Source organism: Myotis brandtii, unplaced genomic scaffold, assembly GCF_000412655.1.
Source record: "Myotis brandtii unplaced genomic scaffold, ASM41265v1 scaffold869, whole genome shotgun sequence".
Classification (NCBI taxonomy): domain Eukaryota; kingdom Metazoa; phylum Chordata; class Mammalia; order Chiroptera; family Vespertilionidae; genus Myotis; species Myotis brandtii.
This window is the reverse complement of record NW_005371541.1, coordinates 1,210,984-1,231,197: the sequence shown is the minus strand read 5'-3', so window position 1 is coordinate 1,231,197 and position 20,214 is coordinate 1,210,984. Positions and strand designations below refer to the sequence as shown.

Genomic DNA, 20,214 nt, shown 5'->3' with positions numbered 1-20,214 from the left:
TTTTCCAATTTGGACAACGCCCTGGCCCCGATTTGGTCTTAGGTACTAATAGATGTGTGGTATTGGAGGAGGAGAGGCCAAGACATTGGAAAGCGCATTTTAAGACCCTTAATACTGGCTCTTTGGTTTGCCTTATGGTAAAAGGGGGTTGAGAAAGATGGATATTGGGCTCTGTCGCTGCGCCGTGGGATTTAAGGAACCTCAGAGATGGAACATGGCGTCTTCTTTAGTTGGGGTGCCTATTTACACTTTTGGAACTTGATGAACATTAGGGAATAGGAAATAACGTGGCGTCTGCCCCTGAGAATTTAGCAAGCAGTTTTGTGCAGTGGTCTCAGAGCGGGGTGTCGAAAAAAGTGCAGGTAGAGAAAGAGATAGGATTTATGTGTGGGGAGGCGGGGGGAGTGTGCCTTGGGTGGACACAGGTGCCTGCAGCCTCTGTGAATTACCTGCAGAGCTAAGGAAACCTAAGGGAACAGTGAGGGTCCTCCAGTGGAGCCCTACTTCTTTGTTCTCTGGTGTTGTGACATAGTTTGGGTGTTCTGGTTAAGTGGATTTGTGGGTTCTAGAATCTATTTAGAATCTTTATATTGTTTTATAAAAGAACGGAGCTCTTTTTAAAAATATATATATATTTTATTGATTTTTTACAGAGGAAGGAAGAGGGATAGAGAGAAACATCGATGAGAGAGAAACATCGATCAACTGCCTCCCGAACACCCCCCACTGGGTATGTGCCCCAACCAAGGTACATGCCCTTGACCGGAATCGAACCCAGGATCCTTGAGTCCGCAGGCCGACGCTCTATCCACTGAGCCAAACCGGCCAGGGCAAGAACGGAGATCTTGTACCATTTATAAAACTAAGCAATTCTTATATTTTTCACTTCCTTCCAATATTAACACCTTTACACCACCCTCTTCATGTTACTTAATGAAAAAGCACTCAAAAGGGTGGTTGAGAATAAGATGAATGAAGCATAATTGGAGAGTCATGCAAGGGAGAGGGGGAGTAATCAAGTAGAAATAGGAAGGAACTTGAGATTGAAGCTCGGCCTAGAAATATACTAGCAGGCAATTGGGTATATGAGTCTGGATGTGTGTGGTGGAGGATTCCTCTGTAGAGATTTAAATTTAGAAATCATTTGGTGAATCAGGAAATCATGGGCTATGAACTAGACCTCTTTCATTAACAGAAAAGAAGGAAATACGGAAGAGGGAGTGGTGAACCACCCTGTGCTGGTGAGCAGCTTGATATCTGATCATATTTATTCAACAACAGCCTTGATCAGCTTGATTTGATTCTCCCTTTTAGTAGGTTAGGAAACCAAGCTGAGGGAGGTTAAATACTCTGCCTGAATTCATAAACCTCATAATCGGTAGAGATGAGATGCAAACCGAGATCTGAGCCCAGCGCTCTTTCTACCTCATTACACCATGCTGAACACATCTGTAGGGCTGAGTGTAGGAAGCAAAGGAAAAAGAAGCAGCAACCATCTAAATTTTTCCGCCTGATGGACCGGAAAACTGGTGGTACCTTGAATTAACAAGGGATTTATAAATAAATGTGTGTGGTAACCTCTGGTTTGGTTATTTTCAGTCTAAGGAGCTTGTGGTACCTTGAGTAGGAGAGTTCCTTACATCATTGGAAAAGTAGGACTTGATGTGCAGGTGTTGACTTTGGAACTTTAGAAATTTAGAAACCAGAGAAGATGGAGACCGTAGGGGGAGGTGCCAACCACTCCTTTCAAAAACCTAGTCCATGTTTTCTACATAGAACTAGAAGATTGTGATTGAGTATCTAACAATGTATTTTGATAATTTGAATGAAAAGAATGTTTGCTTTTATACATTATGTTTTATAGCTTGTTTTTAATTTGCTGTTACTGATATTATTGAAATTGATATAATATTTTTCTCATTAGTCTTTCCAGGTATTTTGCTCCTTACCATAAGTTTTCTGTATATCTTTTACTGTATTTTCTACTCTATTCTGGTTTAGTCTTTATATTGTTGATGAATTTCCCTCCTTAAAAATTTGTGACATCAAGTTTCCTGTAACTGCAGGAGTGACGGGAAGCAATGCAGAAATCAGAGTGCCATGGAGACACACAGTTGAGAAACAGAGTGAGAGGTACCCAGCATCGCTTTTTAAAGGAAGAGGTGAACTTTATATTAATGACACCTCTATAGTTTTCACCTTTCTTTTTTTTCTGGGTTTTTTTTTTTTCCTTCAATTCTGAATGATAGCTTTGCTGGATAAAGTATTCTTGGTTGTAGGTTCTTGGTATTCAGCACTTTGAATATTTCTTGCCATTCCCTTCTGGCCTGCAAAGTTTCTGTTGAGAAATCAGCTGACAGTCGTATGGGTATTCCCTTGTAGGTAATTGAGTCTCTTTCTCTTGCTGCTCCAGCATCGCTTTTTAAAGGAAGAGGTGAACTTTATATTAATGACACCTCTATAGTTTTCACCTTTCTTTTTTTTCTGGGTTTTTTTTTTTTTTTCCAGGTAATGATGATCAAAGGACATCATCAAGTCCACAGAGAAAGCCTAGGACTACAGTTCAACGAAGCAAATCCTCATCCTCATCGTCAGCCAGTTCTCCAGATGCTGCAATAAAAGTCCATCCTCGACCAAGTGATAAACTTAACCCTAAAACAATTAACCCGGTAAGTACAAAAGAGATTCCTGACTCAGTTTTTCTAAGTAGTATGTACTTAGCACACCATTGAACCATTTGAATTCTGTCTTAAGTCTCTTTTGTTAGTTTTGAGGTAGTGCTGAAGGAAGGGCATATGATAATGATGGTGAAGAATGGAGAGGATGTGGGAGTGGAGGTGAGAAGGTGTACAGTTGTTATTAACCAGTTTTGGTCTCTTCTGTCTCATTCGTGGATGAGTTTTTAGAATATAAAATAAATTGCTTTATATTTTATTTGCTATGGTTATTTGACTTCCTAATACCAATGAATAAACTTGTACTTAATTGCCACAGGATGAATTATATGCTTCCATAGTTTCGTAAAGGTCTCTAGCCATTTTTCTGTGGTCTATAAATTTGCTCCACCAGAAATCCTAACTATAATACTAGCCTCCTTTTGCCTTTTCACAGCAATTTAACAAACATGAGATTTAGGCACATAAAAGTACATAATGGTGTATAGATCAGTGAATTATCCAAAAGTGAACACACCTGTGCAACACCCCCAGGTGTTTGGCCCAACCTTGCATAGGGTATTCTGATAGTGGTTTCAGCCCTTGAAAGGGATTATGAGGATAGCTGATACTCTGATTTTGACAGCAGGCAAAACAGCAAATACCTAAGCAAGGATCTAATGAAGTATCCAAGGGCACAGGAAATTATCTGACTTAGAAAAGAAAAACAGAAAGTAGTTTGAGTATCTGTGTTCCTTTGCTTCTTTCTGTAATCTGCACAGTGGCCAGGAAATTGAAACCCTGAAGAATGCTCTGATATCTTCTTGCTGTTGCTTCCTTTTCCCCATATTTAATTGAGGGAATTTGCAGCCTTAATTTTTTTCCCAATGCAAGCAACACTTTTCCAGTTAATTTCTTTATCTGATATGATTCTTACTTGAAAACAATTTTTAAACATATTTTTCTTAGGAATTATAACTTGATGAATGAAATATTACTATTGCTGTGAATTACTATACAGAATTACTACTATAGATTGAGCTTTGCAAATGAATCTTTTATTATGACATTTTATTTTAATGAAATTTCATGTATGTATTTTTACTCAAAACGTTTTACTAGAGGGAAGAGGACTAATTCTAAACTTAAGCGTATATATTTCTGAAGTACTGCGTATGATTAAAAATGTTTTTAGCTATTTATCTGTAATAAGTTTCTATTTTGTAATTTAAATAACTGTTTCTTTTGATTATAATGAAAGTACCATATTGTAAATTATTTACTTTGGGTGCCTTTAAGTCTCTGATCAATTATATTGAAACTATTTTGCTGTGATTGTTTTAACTGTTATGATTGATCATCTCTTAAATTGCCTTTGAGAGTAGGTCCAGAATTAATCTGTTCTTAAGATAATAATATAGCAAAACTGACAGTAGTGAAGTTATATATCTAAGCATACATATATGGGCCTATGTTTGTGAGGGTCTCGCTCAGTCTCCAGCTCTAACACGTGACCCTGTCCAATGGAAGCCTTTAATTTTTATGGAGACAAAGCCCGTTTGGGAAATGACAAGTTCTCTGACCATCCAGACCAGGTATAAGTAGCTGGAGGACAAGTAGGAAATATCCTGAGGGCTAAAAACAAATACACTTTCCCTCACTTAACACCTTCTCCATTTGCTTCTCACTTTAGACAGTTACAGTAGGGAGGGGATGGAAAGATGTTATCTTATTATATTTATGATATTTATATTTGTCTATGTTTTATTTATTATATGTATGGTTTCAGGCATCTTCATGCCTTCTGAAACAAGTTAGGTGTGAAAGAAAATATAGAAAATGTGTTTGTGTGTTCAGTCCCGAAAGAACTGATAAATTTTCTCAATTGTGCTGAGTAGAATGATGCACTGGAAAGTTGGAAGTGGCTTGAAAGTCAGGGTGTTCGTTTGCCTCTGACCTGAGCAGGATTAAAATTGATTAGATATCACAAAGTGGAGGTGATCGTAATATTTATTGTGTGTGTGTCACATTGTATTTCAGTTCGGTGAACAGTCACGAGCCCCTTCTGCATTTGCAGCTGTTTACTCTAAAGGTGGTATTCCTTGCAGGTAAATCAATACAGGTTATAACTCACCATGTTATTCAAAATAATTGAGTAAGATCAATATGCTATTCAGTTTAAATTTATTGAAAGTTTTATTTACAAAGGAGGTTGAAATAAAGGTGACTTATACTTTTGGGCTGTTGGATTGGTATCCTGGGACATTGTTGAAGAAAATAATTTTAATTCCAAAATAGCATTACCCATAGATATAATAGGTTTGAAGTCATGGTTTCCTACATGTTATAAAATAATGCTAATGTAGTTATATTCCAAAAAGAATATGTATGTGTTAGATCAGCGGTTCTCAACCTGTGGGTCGCGACCCCTTTGGGGGTCGAACGACCCTTTCACAGGGGTCGCCTAAGACCATTGGAAAACACATATATAATTACATATTGTTTTTGTGATTAATCACTATGCTTTAATTATGTTCAATTTGTAACATGAAATTGGGGGTCACCACAACATGAGGAACTGTATTAAAGGGTCGCGGCATTAGGAAGGTTGAGAACCACTGTGTTAGATAATCACTGCTTATTATATAACTGCTAGAGGCCCAGTGCATGAATTCATGCCCAGGTGGGGTCGGGCTGGGCTGGCCGGGGGGAGGGGCTGCAGGCGGTTGGTCGGCCGGCCCTGCTCCCTGGTCAAACTCCTGGTTGAACTCCCGGTAGAGGGGGCAATTTGCATATTAGGCTTTTATATATATAGATATTGTTCTTGTTACATTCACTGGTTTTATATTTTAGGTTGGTCCATGGTTCAGTAAAACACAGATTACAGTGGGACTCTCCTCCTGAAAATCTTTCCTTTGATCCTCTTCTTATTACTTTAGCCGAGGTAAATCAATACTCCATCTCCTGAGTGTTTATGGGGGAAAATCTCTTACAGTTGCAATAAATGTTATTTTATAACTCATCAGTAAATCTCATTCTTTACTTTTGAAATCAGAGTGAGACAATAGGCATTAAAATACTACACTCTCTTAGGAACTAAATATAATTGGCGTGTGATTATTAGAAACTAATTAATTAGCTTTATAAACATGAGATTAGTCTACACAGGGATTTGTAGGTAAGTGGTTGAAATATTCATACTTAAAGTATAAAAGTACTTAAAATCATAACATGGAGGAAGATTTTTGTTGAACTAGTCAAATTAAGAGAACATCACTGGTTTAAAAATAGCTACATAAGATAACAATGAATAGTTGGTCTCTCTGTAGAGCCAGTCCTATTTAACACTCTATTTCTTAGGAAACTCATATTAACTACTTAATGTTATTTTGTAGAATTCTCCAGGATTTTGCCTACTTGTACATCCTAAGTAACACACCATGGAGATGTTTTTATAGATTTTTTTAAAAAAAAACTTCAGATAGGTTCCTTTATATTATTTAACATCTGTGTCAGGAAAACAAATTGTAAAATCATGGTAACAGGTGCATTCGTAAAGTGGTATTTATAAACACACATTGTAGACTAACTCACTGCTTTCAGGCAGTGTTGAGGAGTTTGTGCGAAATGCATTTAGAATCCTAGTCAGTTTTTCTCTTCCTTTTCCTCTTTATTTCTTTTTGTTTATCTTTCCTCTCCCTCCCCCTTTTCTTTTCTCCCTGCCTTTCTTTCCTTTTTTAAAGTTCCCGATATATTTTTTACCTCTCCTTTCTTTCCTTATTTTTCTGTTTTTCTTATTACTTTTCTTTTCCTCCCTCCCTCCCTCCTTCCCTCCCTCTCTTCTTCACTCCCTCCTTCTCTCCCTTCCTTTCTTCCTTCTTCCTTCCTGTAGATAGAGATCCTTTCTGTATTATATATGTCTTTTATTCCACAATTTATCTGTTTAATTAAAAATGTAATTACTGAAATTATATATCATGATTAGGAAAACAATAATAAACTTGATTTTCATTTACACGAGTAAGGATTCAGTTTTTCTTATTAGCATAAATCATGTGGGTTTTTTGTTTGTTTTGTCTTTGGCAGGGTCTGAGAGAGACTAAACATCCATACACCTTTGTTTCAAAGGAGGGTTTTAGAGAATTACTCTTGGTCCGAGATGCTCCTGAAAAAGCTGTGCCTTTGCTTCCTAGACTGAGTCCTGTGCTGAAGGCGGCTCTGGTATGTGCTTTATTCTTTGGACTTTCTCTGGTACATTTAAGATATTTTATGTCTTCCAAATTATATGCACATTAGCTTTTTACCTGTGATTTTGATGTGTATGCAGAATTAGGTCACTGTTCTTCAGGGCCAGATGATTACTTACTTGCAAACACCGTTAAGAGAATGTACTAAAAATAAAATGGGACATTTTGAGTAATTAGAGAAAGTAATGAACCTCAAAGCAGTCTTTCTGCAGGCTGCGATATATCTTAGTTAATGTTTCAGTCAAGCTGAAAATTTGTGTGTTGCTTCTACATATCCTGCATTAAAGGCTATTCTTAAAATTCTCGGTTTGGTTGATTATCATCTAATTTGAATATTCACTCTCTCTTTTTTCTCCCCCGGCTTCTCCTTTCTCCTAACATCTCCTTCCTTTTTCTCTTCTTTCCCTTCCTATCCTGATACTCCTGACCAACTAACGCTCCACAGGCCCATTCGGATGATGAAGTGTTTGAAAGAGGACTGAATGCTCTCGTGCAGTTAAGTGTCGTCGTTGGTCCTTCTCTGAATGACCACCTGAAACATCTGCTTACCAGTGTGAGTACTGAAAAGACTAGAGAGCAGCTGTGAGTGTGTATCATGCACTATCCGTATCTCTTCATAATGTAATGGTGTCAAATGATTCAAAACCTCAACAAAAAAAGAAAACCAAAAACTCATCATCCTAACCAAAATCATTGTAGTGGTTCATAAAACATTTTACTAAGGAGAGTATGCTCTTTAAACATTTTCAATGGAAAGCACCCACATGAGCAGAATTTAGGGTTGTAGTGCACCCAAATTAATGAGCAATGTAATGGGATCATGCCCGTGTTGATTAGCTAAGAAGCACTAGTATAAGCAGAGTTTATCCACCCTCTTGTGTAATTTATGTTGCCAAAGCTGTATTTGTTATTTTTTTGTTTTGTCAGCATTTTGGTGAGTCTCGCACTCAGGATGAGACATTTTCCTGTTGCATTAGTATAAGCAGAGTTTATCCACCCTCTTGTGTAATTATATGTTGCCAAAGCTATATTTGTTATCTTTTTGTTTTGTCAGCATTTTGGTGAGTCTAGCACTCAGGAGGAGACGTTTTCTTGTTGCATGTAGTTTAATTCTTATCACAGTTACACACTGGGACACTGCAGTTCAGGAAGTCCCAAGACCACCCTTAGGTTGAACAGTTTGCAGACAGGACTCATGTTGCTCAGAAAGTCTGTTATTCGCTGTTAGTTTATTACTGAGAGGACACAGATTGACATCCACAAAGGGAGGAGCCGCGAAGAGCAGGATCCGGGCCAGGCCGGGTGGAGCTTCCTCTCAGTGGAGTTGCGCACACAGTGCTGACTGTCTCAGCAAGGGCGAGTGGCAGCGCGCATGGAGTCTGCCAGCTGGGGACGCTCCCCTGAGCCTTGGTGTCCAGGGTTCTCACGGGGGTCTGTCCACAGGTATGATGACTCCCTGCATGGTTGACCTTAGTCTCCAGTCTCTCCCTAAGTTGAGCTGACACCCTGTGGCCTACAGTCCCCATGCAGATCACATTGCAGGCCCAGACTATCTGATGTGATAGTCTATGCCATCGTCTTATCTGGCAGGACATTCCAAGGGCTTAGGGGTTACCATTCAGGAGCCAGGGCAAGGCCAAACCTTTCCTTAGGCAGGTAGTCCTTTACTGCATGCACTGATACAGAGATTCGAGTCCTGTCCGGGATAACCCACAGCTAGGATGTCTGCGTGCATCTCTCTAGTTCAGAGCTGAGGCATGCATGTGGATTATAGTTCCATTGTTTTTCCTTGGACCCACCTACCTGGGAGATCCTAGAACGCAGGTAAAATCAATACAGGTTAAAACTCAACATGTTATTCAAAATAATTGAGTAAAATCAATACAGTAGTCAGTTGAAATGTATTGAAAGTTTTATTTACTGGGGAGGTTGAAATAAAGGGTTCAGGCTCTGCATGAGTACTGCAGGCATTGGGGGGAGCACAGTTACAGGTTTGCACTGTGTGATTTCCCTCTTTGCTCTGTGATTCTCTCCTCTCTCACCTGGACTCTCCCCTGCAGTCAGTCCCACCTGCAGTCAGAGGCCCATTCTGGACACACCTAGGGACACGTGCTCTTGTGGTTTCTAGTCTGACTCCCCTCTCACTGTTAGAGTTAGTCATGTAGATGCTCTCTTTGTTGTCTCTTCCCATTTTTACTATTGGAAGCACACGTGTTTAGAGGCTTAGTTTTTTGTCATAGTTCTCCAAATGCTCTTGCAAATTACCAAATGGAAAAATATGCAATTTCATAGAAAACTTACTCTGGATACCACATTGTAGCATATTTTGTAGGATTGGTATTATTTGAAATAATTAAATGAATTGATTTATTGCCCCAGCAAATAGAGTGGCATCTATTTCAATGATATTTCCTGAAAGAAGCCTAAAACAGGTGGTGTTTGTACTTATTATACAATAAAGACTCAGTGACATTATTTCTAATTAGCCTACTTTTTAGTGAAGCTTTACTTATGCTTAAGATGAATGTTACTGCTTTTTAAAATCATTTCATTCCCCCAATCTTATTTTTAAAGCTATTCAAGAGACTAAGGGACAAGAAGTTCAAAGAGCCGATCACGAATGCATTGCAGAAGCTGGAGCAGCATGGTGGAAGTGTGAGTAGGACAATCTTCCTTCAGTCCTGATCGTTTCTTACCTTTAGTCATATTGCATATTTGACTGTATAATGTATTACCTCTTCATTGGCAAGTAACCATGTGGAGCTGATAGGTCTATCTCCATGTGAGGGCCCTGAGTCTCTGTGTTCCTGGGTCGCACGTTCTGAGCACTAGGATTCCGCCCTGGGTTGTATGAACACAAGGCCGTATGGTTCCGCTATGCTTACTGAGTGGCACTCGTGTGGGGAAGCGCTTGTTTTCTTTATTTGGGATGTTTTTGCTTTGACTATTTAAAAGTTCATAAAACAGAAGGATTAATGTAGAAAGCTCATTGAAGAAAGAGTACTTTTCCTTTCATTTGCCATCTTTCTGTCTAAAAAATTTATAATTTGCCCATAATCAAAGATTGAAATGAGATTTCCAGATGGCTTTGATATTATGTCTGCAAGCACACACTTGCTGGAACGTGAGCACGTGTGTGTACAGCACACAGGGCTGACTCAGTTAATTATTTTAAATGGCAAGAAGGTGCGGAAATGTAGGGGATTTCATTATCTGTGTGGTATCAAATAAGTAGGTTGAGTTTTCATCTTTTGAAAGAAATGTTCAGATAATCTAATCTTGGAAATATTTCCATAAAGCAATGTTCCCATCTTGATTTGGAGCTTACATTTAATCAGAGCTTAATGAATAGAGTTGCATGTGATTATCTTAACATGGCACAACTTAGTTTCATTCTAGGTACATTCAAAAGGAATTAATTATAAAGAAATTTGTATGATCATATAGTTTAAAATGGCAGATGTTTTAGTTTAGCTTTGCCTAAATTACTCAATTTGACCAATTTCAGTGTCTTTTTAAATTGAAGATATTCTTTGCATGATGAATGCCTTGAATAAAATTTGTGAGGAGGAAGTAATTCCCAAGGCTTTCTTTGTTGTATGTGGGTCCCAGGCAGAGGATTAGCATTCAGACCTCTTGTGGTGATGCACAAAACCATCCCCTAGCCAACCCTGTGTCCATCCTCAGCAGAAAAGAAATTCATATTGCTTGCAAATGTGTTTGCTGCTCTGGGAACTGGAATTGAAAATGAATTTCTTGTAAACAGATGCTTACTAATGATGGCACAGCTTTTCAGTCTGAAACTCTGCCCAGGTGGTTTTCACACATCCTGTGGACTGGTGTGGGGAAGGGGCAAGTAGAAAGGGCAGGCCCAGTAAGTTAGGATGTGCCTGTGGAGGAGGGGAGAGTCTGTGCATAAAGTTTAGAAATTGCACAGTAAGATTTGGAGGGGGAGCACCTGGGGTGTAATTGACCAATCCAGGGTCTCAGAGATAGCTAGCAAGGGAGTAACTCTTTTGCTACTCAGTCTCATTGTTTTGAATCATGCTAATCCAGAATAAATAAAGATTTTGAAGTCATAATATCTTACATAATTTACTAGTAATTGATGTATTTGCAATGTCCTTTTACAATTCCATCAATTATTACATAGCCTATTCTCACATATCAGAGAGTTTCCCTGGGCTTGATGACTGTTGTACTTGCTTTGGATACTTCCTAGTTCTTCGTGAAAATAATGGATGCTCTTCTTTCCCTTCTAAAATGTAAAGGTTTATTTTTCTTTCTCTTTATTTAAATATTTAGAGATGAATCTTTAAAAAAAGAATTTTCTCAGTGTGGTAGTTTCTCACTTCTTAGGGCCTGCCACTATCACAATAATGGAAAGACTCAACTTCTGGGGAAACAAAAATATCAGCTACAGATAGTCACGGTGTCATTTTCTTATAACTAATCCATTTACAGCCCACCTTAAATTGAGCTTGGTTCATTCTGAGCTTGATTTGTGTTTTTTCTAGTTGATATGCACATTTGTCTTAGGTACATACTTCACACACACACACCTATCTTTATTGAATATGTGGGAACATATTACATGCGGGTATTTTATTGAGTACTTTTTAGACATTAAACTCATTTAATCTGTACTACACCCCTCAGAGGAAGGTTTGGTTGCTATCCCCCTCAAAAGATCTAGAATCTGAGGCACAGAGATATCACTACTCCGGATTTGACAGGAAGTGACTGAATTCATGCTGGTGGTCTGATTCCTAACTACTATGGTTACATATTTTTAAAAAACAGTAAGATATAACCTACAGTTTATTTAACTCAGAAAAAGGTTTCACTTCTCATTTCATCATCCAATTCTTATCCCGTTTCGTTTATTTGACTTTTGGATACTTTTTGAGACATGCTTTTGGAAATGTAATTCTATTATACTATTAGGGGAAGCCTACATGATACTAATGGGGCTTTTTTTTTTTTTTTCTGTTGACAGGGAAGCCTTATCATCATCAAAGCTAAAATTCCAACATATTGCTCCATATGTTGTTGAAGAAGGGAGCTGACAGAAATCTTACTGCCTGGTGACAGGTGTTACACGCTGGCCGTGGATACCTGTGGGACCTTCTCAGTTCACTGCAGGCTATTCTTTTCTAAATCACAGCCACCATTCATTATTTACTAGTTTCCGATGAATATGCACAATTCCACTGAATCATAGTAAGTTATTCCACAACAAAAAGAATGGTTAATACTGGAAAGGAATTTAAAAGGTTCTATAATAGGACAGTTTTGTGGGGTTTATTTTTCATATTTCTATGGTTTGTGTCAACAACCATTATTGGGTTTATGGCAGTGATGGCGAACCTTTTGAGCTCGGCGTGTCAGCATTTTGAAAAACCCTAACTTAACTCTGGTGCCGTGCCACATATAGAAATTTTTTGATATTTGCAACCATAGTAAAACAAAGACTTATATTTTTGATATTTATTTTATATATTTAAATGCCATTTAACAAAGAAAAATCAACCAAAAAAATGAGTTCGCGTGTCACCTCTGACACGCGTGTCATAGGTTCGCCATCACTGGTTTATGGTATAAGCGTTTGTATTTATTTTCTAGTGTCTTTTGTTTATAACAGCCCTTTTGCAATCAGTTTGTAGCTGTATATTTACTTCTACACATTTTGCCATTTCTGGATTTAATATTAAGGCTATAGAAATTTAAAATAGTGGACCTTTGTGAATTCATTATTAATTATTGTTTGTAAATATGTCTTTTATAATGTAGAATACTTCCGAAATATCCAGAGTATTCTAGTTTAAGGATTTTTTTTTAAATGTGTAAATTCTCTTATAAGTATGTTATTTATTATAACTCATTAAAACTACCTAAACTTTAGGTGTCAATTGTATTTAAGCAAATGTTATTTTTGTATTTCATAATCTGAATTCAGTACATGAAGAGATTCAGAAAGTAAAATGATCAGTCTATGTAGTCAGAGATTTTGTTGTGCTTGCTTATTTTGAATTAATTAAATTTAAAAGGCTTTTGAAATTTACAGGCGTCGTCCCGGGTGTTGATGTAGTAGAAGCTGACTCTGGATGATCTACGAGAGGAAGGAGTAGAAGAGAAATAGAAAACGAGATTAAGACTTTCCCCCTCAAGGGCAAGAAGGGAGCCCATAGAAACGAGTCGTCGCACCAAATCCAAGCTGACTGATATTTCCGAAGAGGGGACGTGAGGGGTCACTCTTATATAGGGGCAGCGATATCATATTCCAGAAGCACCAGAGGAAACCAACACCTGGAGTGACCTCTTTGCAGTCTCGCTTTAACTAGTCTCCAGCTATAATTGAAAAGAATGCAGGTAATTTCTGAAGCATCATAGTTGCAGAAGTGCTCGTCGTCCTTCGGATCTTGTGTGCTTCCTGGGTCCCTGCCTGGTACACTCTCCTCAGGTCGCACTTGTAACATCCTCAGGTAATATTAGCTACAACGTCTGCCTGCCCTGGCCTCTCTCTTACTCTCCCACATTGCACTCAGCGCCACCCAAGCTAAAGATACCGACAATCTAGAAAATGCCATAAGCAAAAATATTGTTAATCTAGTCATTTTAAAATTTGTTGGAATAAAGACCTATAAGATACAGTAGAGTTATAAACATTTTATTTGCTTTATTTTCTCTTTTTGAAATACAAAATGTGCACATTGAGTTTACACAAATACGCGATGGCGAGTTTCAGTGTACATGTATTGTACTACTCTTAATTCTACACTGGTGATAGCAGGGCAGCTTTCCACATCCTATCTCTACACCAGAATAGATACCTGATTTATTGTTGCAAAGACAGTTGCAAGTTTCCTCCTACAGTAACCTCTTGGTCTTTGTGATATTTCTGCAAAACAGGGAAGGTGTGTGTATCTTTAGTAATGTTATGGCAACTTTTACAGTTTTGGCTTGAGAGTGTGAAAAAGAATCTGAATTATTGGAATTGGATGATAAGCTAAATCATAACACCTTCCAAATGAGTTGCTTAGCACTTGATATGCATTTTCAACTAAATTTTGGAATTGGAGTTCTGGCTGTAATGGAATCACTGGTGCTTTCAAAGTGACTTCTGCTTGCTGTTCCTTCCTAGCACACGTTGGAGTGGTCAGGTTTCTTTGCCCTGATGGCATGTAACATAAAGGTGCCTGAGGGAGTCCAGGGAGAAGATGCAATAGGCTTTTAGTGCGATTAAAATTACTCATTAGCATTACTGGGGACTGGAGGACAGATGTCTGACCCTTCACATATACCTATAAACACCCTCACTGTCTTCCACCTTCTCGGGCTTCCACTTAGTGACAATGGGATAAACATCAACTTGTTGAATTAAGCAAATCCAAAATTATAAACATCATGTAGGCCTTGGCTTGATAAGTATTTATGAAAAATTAAAAAATGCTTATTAAATAAGCTATTAGGCATATGTGGACATCTGGTGATCAACTAATTTGTTTCATATTATTTAGAAAACCGCCAGATAAATGAATGTCTTTAACAGAAGGCAGCAAATCCATAGGAACTGTGACTGTTGCTTTCTTAAATCTTGGTAGTTTTGTTCACTTAAGTATATAGTGGAATTATAGCACACAAACACGAAAATTAATTTCTGGAAATTAAATGCAGATGCCAACATTTTAGAAAACCATTTAAAATCCTGGGGTTGAGTACATACACATGAGTAGCAGAAAACATTTTAAAGTCACTGATAATGTGAAAGCCTCAATAATCCCATGGCTAAAGTATCGATAAAACTATATGCCAGATTCTATTACTTTTGAATATCCACAGGGTGTGAAATGACTTAGACCATCCCATGAAATTTGCATTATGAAAAGGATGCAAATTTAAAAGTGGAGAACTCAAATCTTTTGGGGACTGTTTCATATGAAAACAAAGCTGGTTTGCATAATATGCCTCAGTGTCAAGCTGAGCAGTCTATGCTAAAAGTGGCAGCTCCCACTTGTGTGGTAGGATCATTCACATTTGTCTGAGGATGTATTTGACAAGTTAAATCACATTTTCAAAGAGCTGCATGGAGCGCATTATGTTTTCATCCTGTAAGGGAGAAACAGCGGGATTAAATTGAGCATATTTGCAAGGCAAGTACAGCAAACTCTCAACATCACTGATAGTTCCTGTGACGAAGCGAAATGATGTACAGGAAACCAATTCTACCATAAGCTAATTGATATAAACAAGAGTTAAGTCCCTATGGCATATCACCATTATAACAAAACGTTGAATGAATGACATTGAACAGAACGAGTTAAGTCCCTATGGCATATCACCATTATAACAAAATGAATGAATGACATTGAACAGAATGATGTTGAATGAACATGAACAACACTGTCTGAAATGATGTTATTCGAGGACCTGCTGCACACCATTTTCCCTCTAAGTACTGCCGTTTTCCAACTATGTGCTCCATATAGAAAACTGGAGAGCCCATTTTAGGTTTTGTTGAGTCTACCAGACCTTAAATAGTTCATTTAAATCACACTTGGTGTTGCCCTTGCAGGTTTGGCTCAGTGGGTAGAGCGTCAGCCTGCAGACTGAAGGGTCCTGGGTTTGAATCCCATCAAGGGCATGTACCTGGGTTGCAGGCTCCTTTCCAACTATGTGCTCCATATAGAAAACTGGAGAGCCCATTTTAGGTTTTGTTGAGTCTACCAGACCTTAAATAGTTCATTTAAATCACACTTGGTGTTGCCCTTGCAGGTTTGGCTCAGTGGGTAGAGCGTCAGCCTGCAGACTGAAGGGTCCTGGGTTTGATTCCCGTCAAGGGCATGTACCTGGGTTGCAGGCTCTCGGTCCTGGTCAGGAGCATGTGGGAGGCAACCAACCAATGTGTGTCTCTCACGGTGTTTCTGTTTCTCCCTCTCCCTTCCACTCTCTCTAAAAAAATCAATGGAAAAAATATCCTCGGGTTAGGATTAAATCACACTTGGTGTTAATAGAGGATATTTCTCAAAGCGGATGCCAGAATGAAGAGTCGGAGGGTAAAACAAAGTAAAGAAATGCAAATTTTGACATTCCAGGTGGATCACAGACTTGAACACGTAGAAGGAAACAGGATTTGTGTGAGTTAAGAGCCAACTTCGTGAGGACTGGAAGTTGGGGCTTTGGGATGTGTTGCCACTTGTTTCTGGATGTGTTAGAGCTAATTCTGTGTGGCCTTTAGGAGCCTTTAAAAACGAATGGCCTTGCCCTGGCTGGCTCAGTTGATTGAGCGTCATCCTGTGCACCAAGAGGTTGCTGGTTTGATTCCCGGTCAAGGGCACATACCTAGTTGTTCGGGGCCATGTGGGAGGCAGTCTATTGATGTTTCTCTCTATCCCTCTCTCTCCCTTCTCTAAAAATCAATCAACTATTCTTTAAAAAAAAAAATGTTCTCTCAACACCGGAGAAAGAATAGTTTGGGAAAAACCATTACCCGTTGGCTGTGTTTGTTTTTAGCACCGTGGTCGGCAAACCGCGGCTCGTGAGCCACATGTGGCTCTTTGGCCCTTTGAGTGTGGCTCTTCCACAAAATACCACGTGCGGGCGCGCACATACAGTGCGATTGAAACTTCGTGGCCCATGCGCAGAAGTCGGTATTTTGTGAAAGAGACGGTATTTTGTGGAAGAGCCACACTCAAGGGACCAAAGAGCCGCATGTGGCTAGCAAGCCGCGGTTTGCCGAGCCACAGTTTGCCGACCACTAGTTTAGCATATTCCTTAGAAACATAAGGGTCAGACTTGGGGCATCTCAGGGGCACTTGGAGACTGTATGTGAATGGAGGTCAGTGAGCTTTTTCTTGTAGGGCAAATAGTAGCTGAACTAATGCTGACTTGCACTCCTAGAAGCCAGGCCACAACAGCAGCACTAAGCAGGCCGGTTCTCCCCACGTCCACCAGCTTAAATATGAGTTTAGAAACAAGCAGGCGCCAGGGAAGGGGAAGTATATCAATTCATAAATAGAAAAGCTAAAGTACGACAAACGTCTTTGTCTATATTTATTTTTAAAATTGTGAATTGTGGTTCTAGCCACACACCTATTCAGAGACTCCTAGGTAAGCTGAAACTGGCCTCCCGCTGGATGCCAGCCAGCCTGGTTTTCCCTCTGAATTTACAGCTCTTTATTTTTTGTGACTGAAGGCCATTACTGCTTCAGCCCAAAGCCATTCTTGTCCACATATATTAACACAATGATGTTTCTCTTAGAAATTGGCTGTAAGCCTGGCCTGTGTTGAATACTTAGCTGTCCTGGAATTCTAAAGCTGTGGAAATATGATTGACAATATACATGCTATAGGCTAGACTCTAGGCAAAGACCAATGTAAATCTGCCATATGCTTTATTCTCAATGATGAACACTCTCTAAAGTATTTAGGGAACAAAACTCAGTCTATGTGCGACTTTCGCATCTCCAGGGCTTACCTACACAGCTGTGGGCAATCTACAAATGCCAATCAATTTAACATAGAAACTGGTGATTGTTTCAGGGCGTGGGCTGACCTCAGCTGTAAAAGTCATAAACTGAGGTCTACGATCTTTATATTTTGCTCACTTCATGGTGGCTAGTTGGCAATACTCAGTCTAGCTGTTACAAAAGCAAAAATGGATGGTTCCTTTACTGCCGTTACTTACTTTTTGGCAACTTTCGATGAATTCATCTATAGTAACAACTCCATCTTTATTTTTGTCCATTTTCTGTTCAGGAAGAAAAGAACAAAAACCTTTATTCAGACTTTCCCCATGATACCCTCACACCTTAACCAAATGAGCTGAAGATGAGAAACAACAACAACAAAAACAAGCCCTAGCAGGTTTGGCTCAGTGGATAGAGAGTTGGTCTATGAACTGAAGGGTCCCAGGTTCAGTTCTGGTCAAGGGCACATGCCTGGGTTGTGGGCTTGATCCCCAGTAGGTGGCATGGAGGAGGCAGACGGTTAATGATTCTCTCTCATCATTGATGTTTCTCTCCTCCCTTCCTCTCTGAAATCAATAAATATTTTAAAAAAACAAAACCCACTGTTTGTTTATTGGGAGGAACTGCCTCAGAACAAACTAGTAATTTCCTAGCCATAAGAATCATCTGGCTGACTTCTTCGAATCTAGGCTCTTCTTTGTCAACAGAATGTGGGGAAGATCTAGTCCCTGACCTAGGTAAAACCCTGCCTTCCAGCCATGCCAGAGCTCAGGTGATTTGCTGAAATGTTCAAAGTCTTAGTCTTCTCACCTCTAAAATGGGGCTAATAAGGATTTATAACCTCATAGGGTTCTTATGAGAACTGAATTAAAAAACAACAACACATTAAATGCAATTGCTTAGTATTCTATCTAGGGTATTGTGAATGTTCAGTAGTTATCAGTATTATAATTATTCAAGACCAAAATTATTCAATTGTTAGGATGGTGAATATTCTATCATTTTATCCCTTTCAGGAAACGCTCTTTTACTTTACATTCTTTTGAATCATCATGACACTTTGAAAACAGAAAATGTTCTCTTAATTTCTGTTTCTCTCTGGCTTCCATATGCATTCCTACCTGGAAAAATGTCTCCACGTGTTGTCTGGGAGCGTCTTCTTTGAGGACCGGATATGTGCATTTACCCATCATGTCGTATATTGCTTTCATGATATCAAGCATCTCCTGAAAAGCCAAGGGCACGCTCGTGAGGCTGCAAGCAAAGTGCGAGGAAACCACCCAGAAAGTCTAACAGGGAATTTCTACTCAATTTCAAATTTCTGATTTCTCTGTGATTCTTCATTAAATGCCTTTCAGTTGTGAGGAAAAGGCAACAGCTTTGTGCTTTAAAAGCAGCAGAATGAGAATGTAAGAATTATTTCTGACCTTCGTTTCAAAATGAAGTAAATTCTGACATATCGAACATGATCAGCAAAACCCTGGCTTAGTGTTTGGGTCTCTGTAGACTTCACACAGACTACCTTCATTTTATTGAGTTACGCAAAACCCTGGCTTAGTGTTTGGGTCTCTGTAGACTTACAGACTACCTTCATTTTATTGAGTTATTATAGATCTTACATGTTTATTATCAATGTGTTTATTGAGAATAAAATATAACTGCATCACGAGAATTATACTAAAAAAATCAAAGCTCATTAGGATTTTCATTGTTTTGTGTGTGTGTGTTTTTTCCTTCTACTATTGCTTTAACTGAGGAAATCACACATGTAAATTAATCAAAATATTATGACTCTGGGATGCACCTTAAAATTTCATCATTATTTTATTAAAAGCTAGTTTTCAACTTATTTTCAATCTTAGTGAAAATAATATCTAATTATCTAGACATTCAGGTTTATTGTTTAATGTTTGTTTCCTTCATACTGAATTCTCCACATAAAAGGATCAGGATTCGGTTGATATAACATTTACTTTTGAGAGTATTCAATTCTATAATAAATGACAAATAGTCTGTAGTTTATAAATCATGGGTGAAACTTTTAACGGTGTTCTGAGTTTAGAGAAGTAGTAAGAAGTTTGCTTGCCACAGGCAGAATTCATGAGATATGTCATATATAAAGAGCAAGAACATCATGTTTGTGTTAAACAAAGAAAGGGATAGAAAGGGGTTGGAGGACCAAGAGATACCTAATATTCCTGAGGCATGTGAGTACTAAATGCTTATTGGATACCAAATATACAAGAGGCACTAACTATCCAGGATATGCTCTGTATACACAGAAAATTAATATTCATGAGTTCTTAATGTAGCCACCCATCGAGGAGAAACATCCTGGTTCCACGAGTCCTCTGCTGAAGAAACACAAATAAAACCTATGGCCATTGGCCAGGCTAATTTTGTTGCTATAAGTGAAGTCAGATGCACTTGTCCCTTTGTCTCTGGTAGAGCAAGTTCATGTCACTGACCCAGGATACCTTTCATTTGAGGGGCCTCTTGCTCAAATCTCACCTCTGGGGAAAAGCCAGTGAGCCAGAGAAAAAGACAGCACATAGAATATTGAGCCGTCCCAGGATTTAGGTAATGTGGTCCTTCCACCTTACTTGCACCTTATCCTAAATTAGTTAACTTACCATGCCCTTTCCCCTTGCTTCTCAGTGTGCTTTAAGTTATTTTTAAATTCAAACCATTTGATTTGAATATCTTATTTGGTCTGTGGGCCTGAAGGATTGGGAGGTCCCACCATTCCATGAGGTCATTTCCCACACCATAAAGGCCATGCAGGTCATCACACACATAACCTATGTGACTTTAAGTTGCACCTGTTTCCATGTGAACCACATT

General features: G+C 38.7%; 2 protein-coding genes across 9 annotated transcripts in view; one reads left to right on the top strand and one right to left on the bottom strand.

Moving 5' to 3' along the window:
- The first annotated feature begins 18 nt into the window (after positions 1 to 18).
- PACRGL (PARK2 co-regulated-like) lies at positions 19 to 13,557 on the top strand. Of its 3 annotated transcripts, none has more exons than XM_005884862.2 (10): positions 19 to 42; positions 2,067 to 2,133; positions 2,509 to 2,669; positions 4,695 to 4,762; positions 5,508 to 5,598; positions 6,741 to 6,875; positions 7,347 to 7,454; positions 9,476 to 9,556; positions 11,901 to 12,124; positions 12,969 to 13,557. In XM_005884862.2, the coding sequence occupies exons 2-9, from the start codon at positions 2,082 to 2,084 to the stop codon at positions 11,955 to 11,957; spliced, it is 753 nt and encodes a 250-aa protein (XP_005884924.1). In that variant the 5' UTR covers positions 19 to 42; positions 2,067 to 2,081; the 3' UTR covers positions 11,958 to 12,124; positions 12,969 to 13,557. The 3 variants fall into 3 exon arrangements, with proteins under 3 accessions (XP_005884924.1, XP_005884923.1, XP_014387750.1); XM_005884861.2 differs by lacking the exon at positions 19 to 42 and adding an exon at positions 1,167 to 1,241; XM_014532264.1 differs by lacking the exon at positions 19 to 42 and adding an exon at positions 1,167 to 1,241 and having other exon boundaries at positions 12,952 to 13,557.
- KCNIP4 (Kv channel interacting protein 4) overlaps positions 13,556 to 20,214 on the bottom strand; it is a 968,730-nt gene continuing 962,071 nt past the window's right edge. For all 6 annotated transcript variants that reach the window (XM_005884863.2, XM_005884866.2, XM_005884865.2 and 3 more), the window contains 3 exons: positions 18,492 to 18,596; positions 17,589 to 17,651; positions 13,556 to 15,010 (listed from right to left, as the gene is read on the bottom strand). In XM_005884863.2, coding sequence (XP_005884925.1) covers positions 14,963 to 15,010; positions 17,589 to 17,651; positions 18,492 to 18,596 — 216 coding nt within the window. In that variant the 3' untranslated portion in view covers positions 13,556 to 14,962. The remainder of the gene's footprint in view (positions 15,011 to 17,588; positions 17,652 to 18,491; positions 18,597 to 20,214) is intronic.

Bases quoted from the DNA above. Each gene is read 5' to 3' on its own strand.
- PACRGL (XM_005884862.2), top strand. From the start codon at position 2,082: ATGCAGAAATCAGAGTGCCATGGAGACACACAGTTGAGAAACAGAGTG. The intron at 6,876-7,346 runs GTATGTGCTTTA...AACGCTCCACAG, and splicing joins CTGTGCTGAAGGCGGCTCTG to GCCCATTCGGATGATGAAGT. The intron at 9,557-11,900 runs GTGAGTAGGACA...TTCTGTTGACAG, and splicing joins TGGAGCAGCATGGTGGAAGT to GGAAGCCTTATCATCATCAA.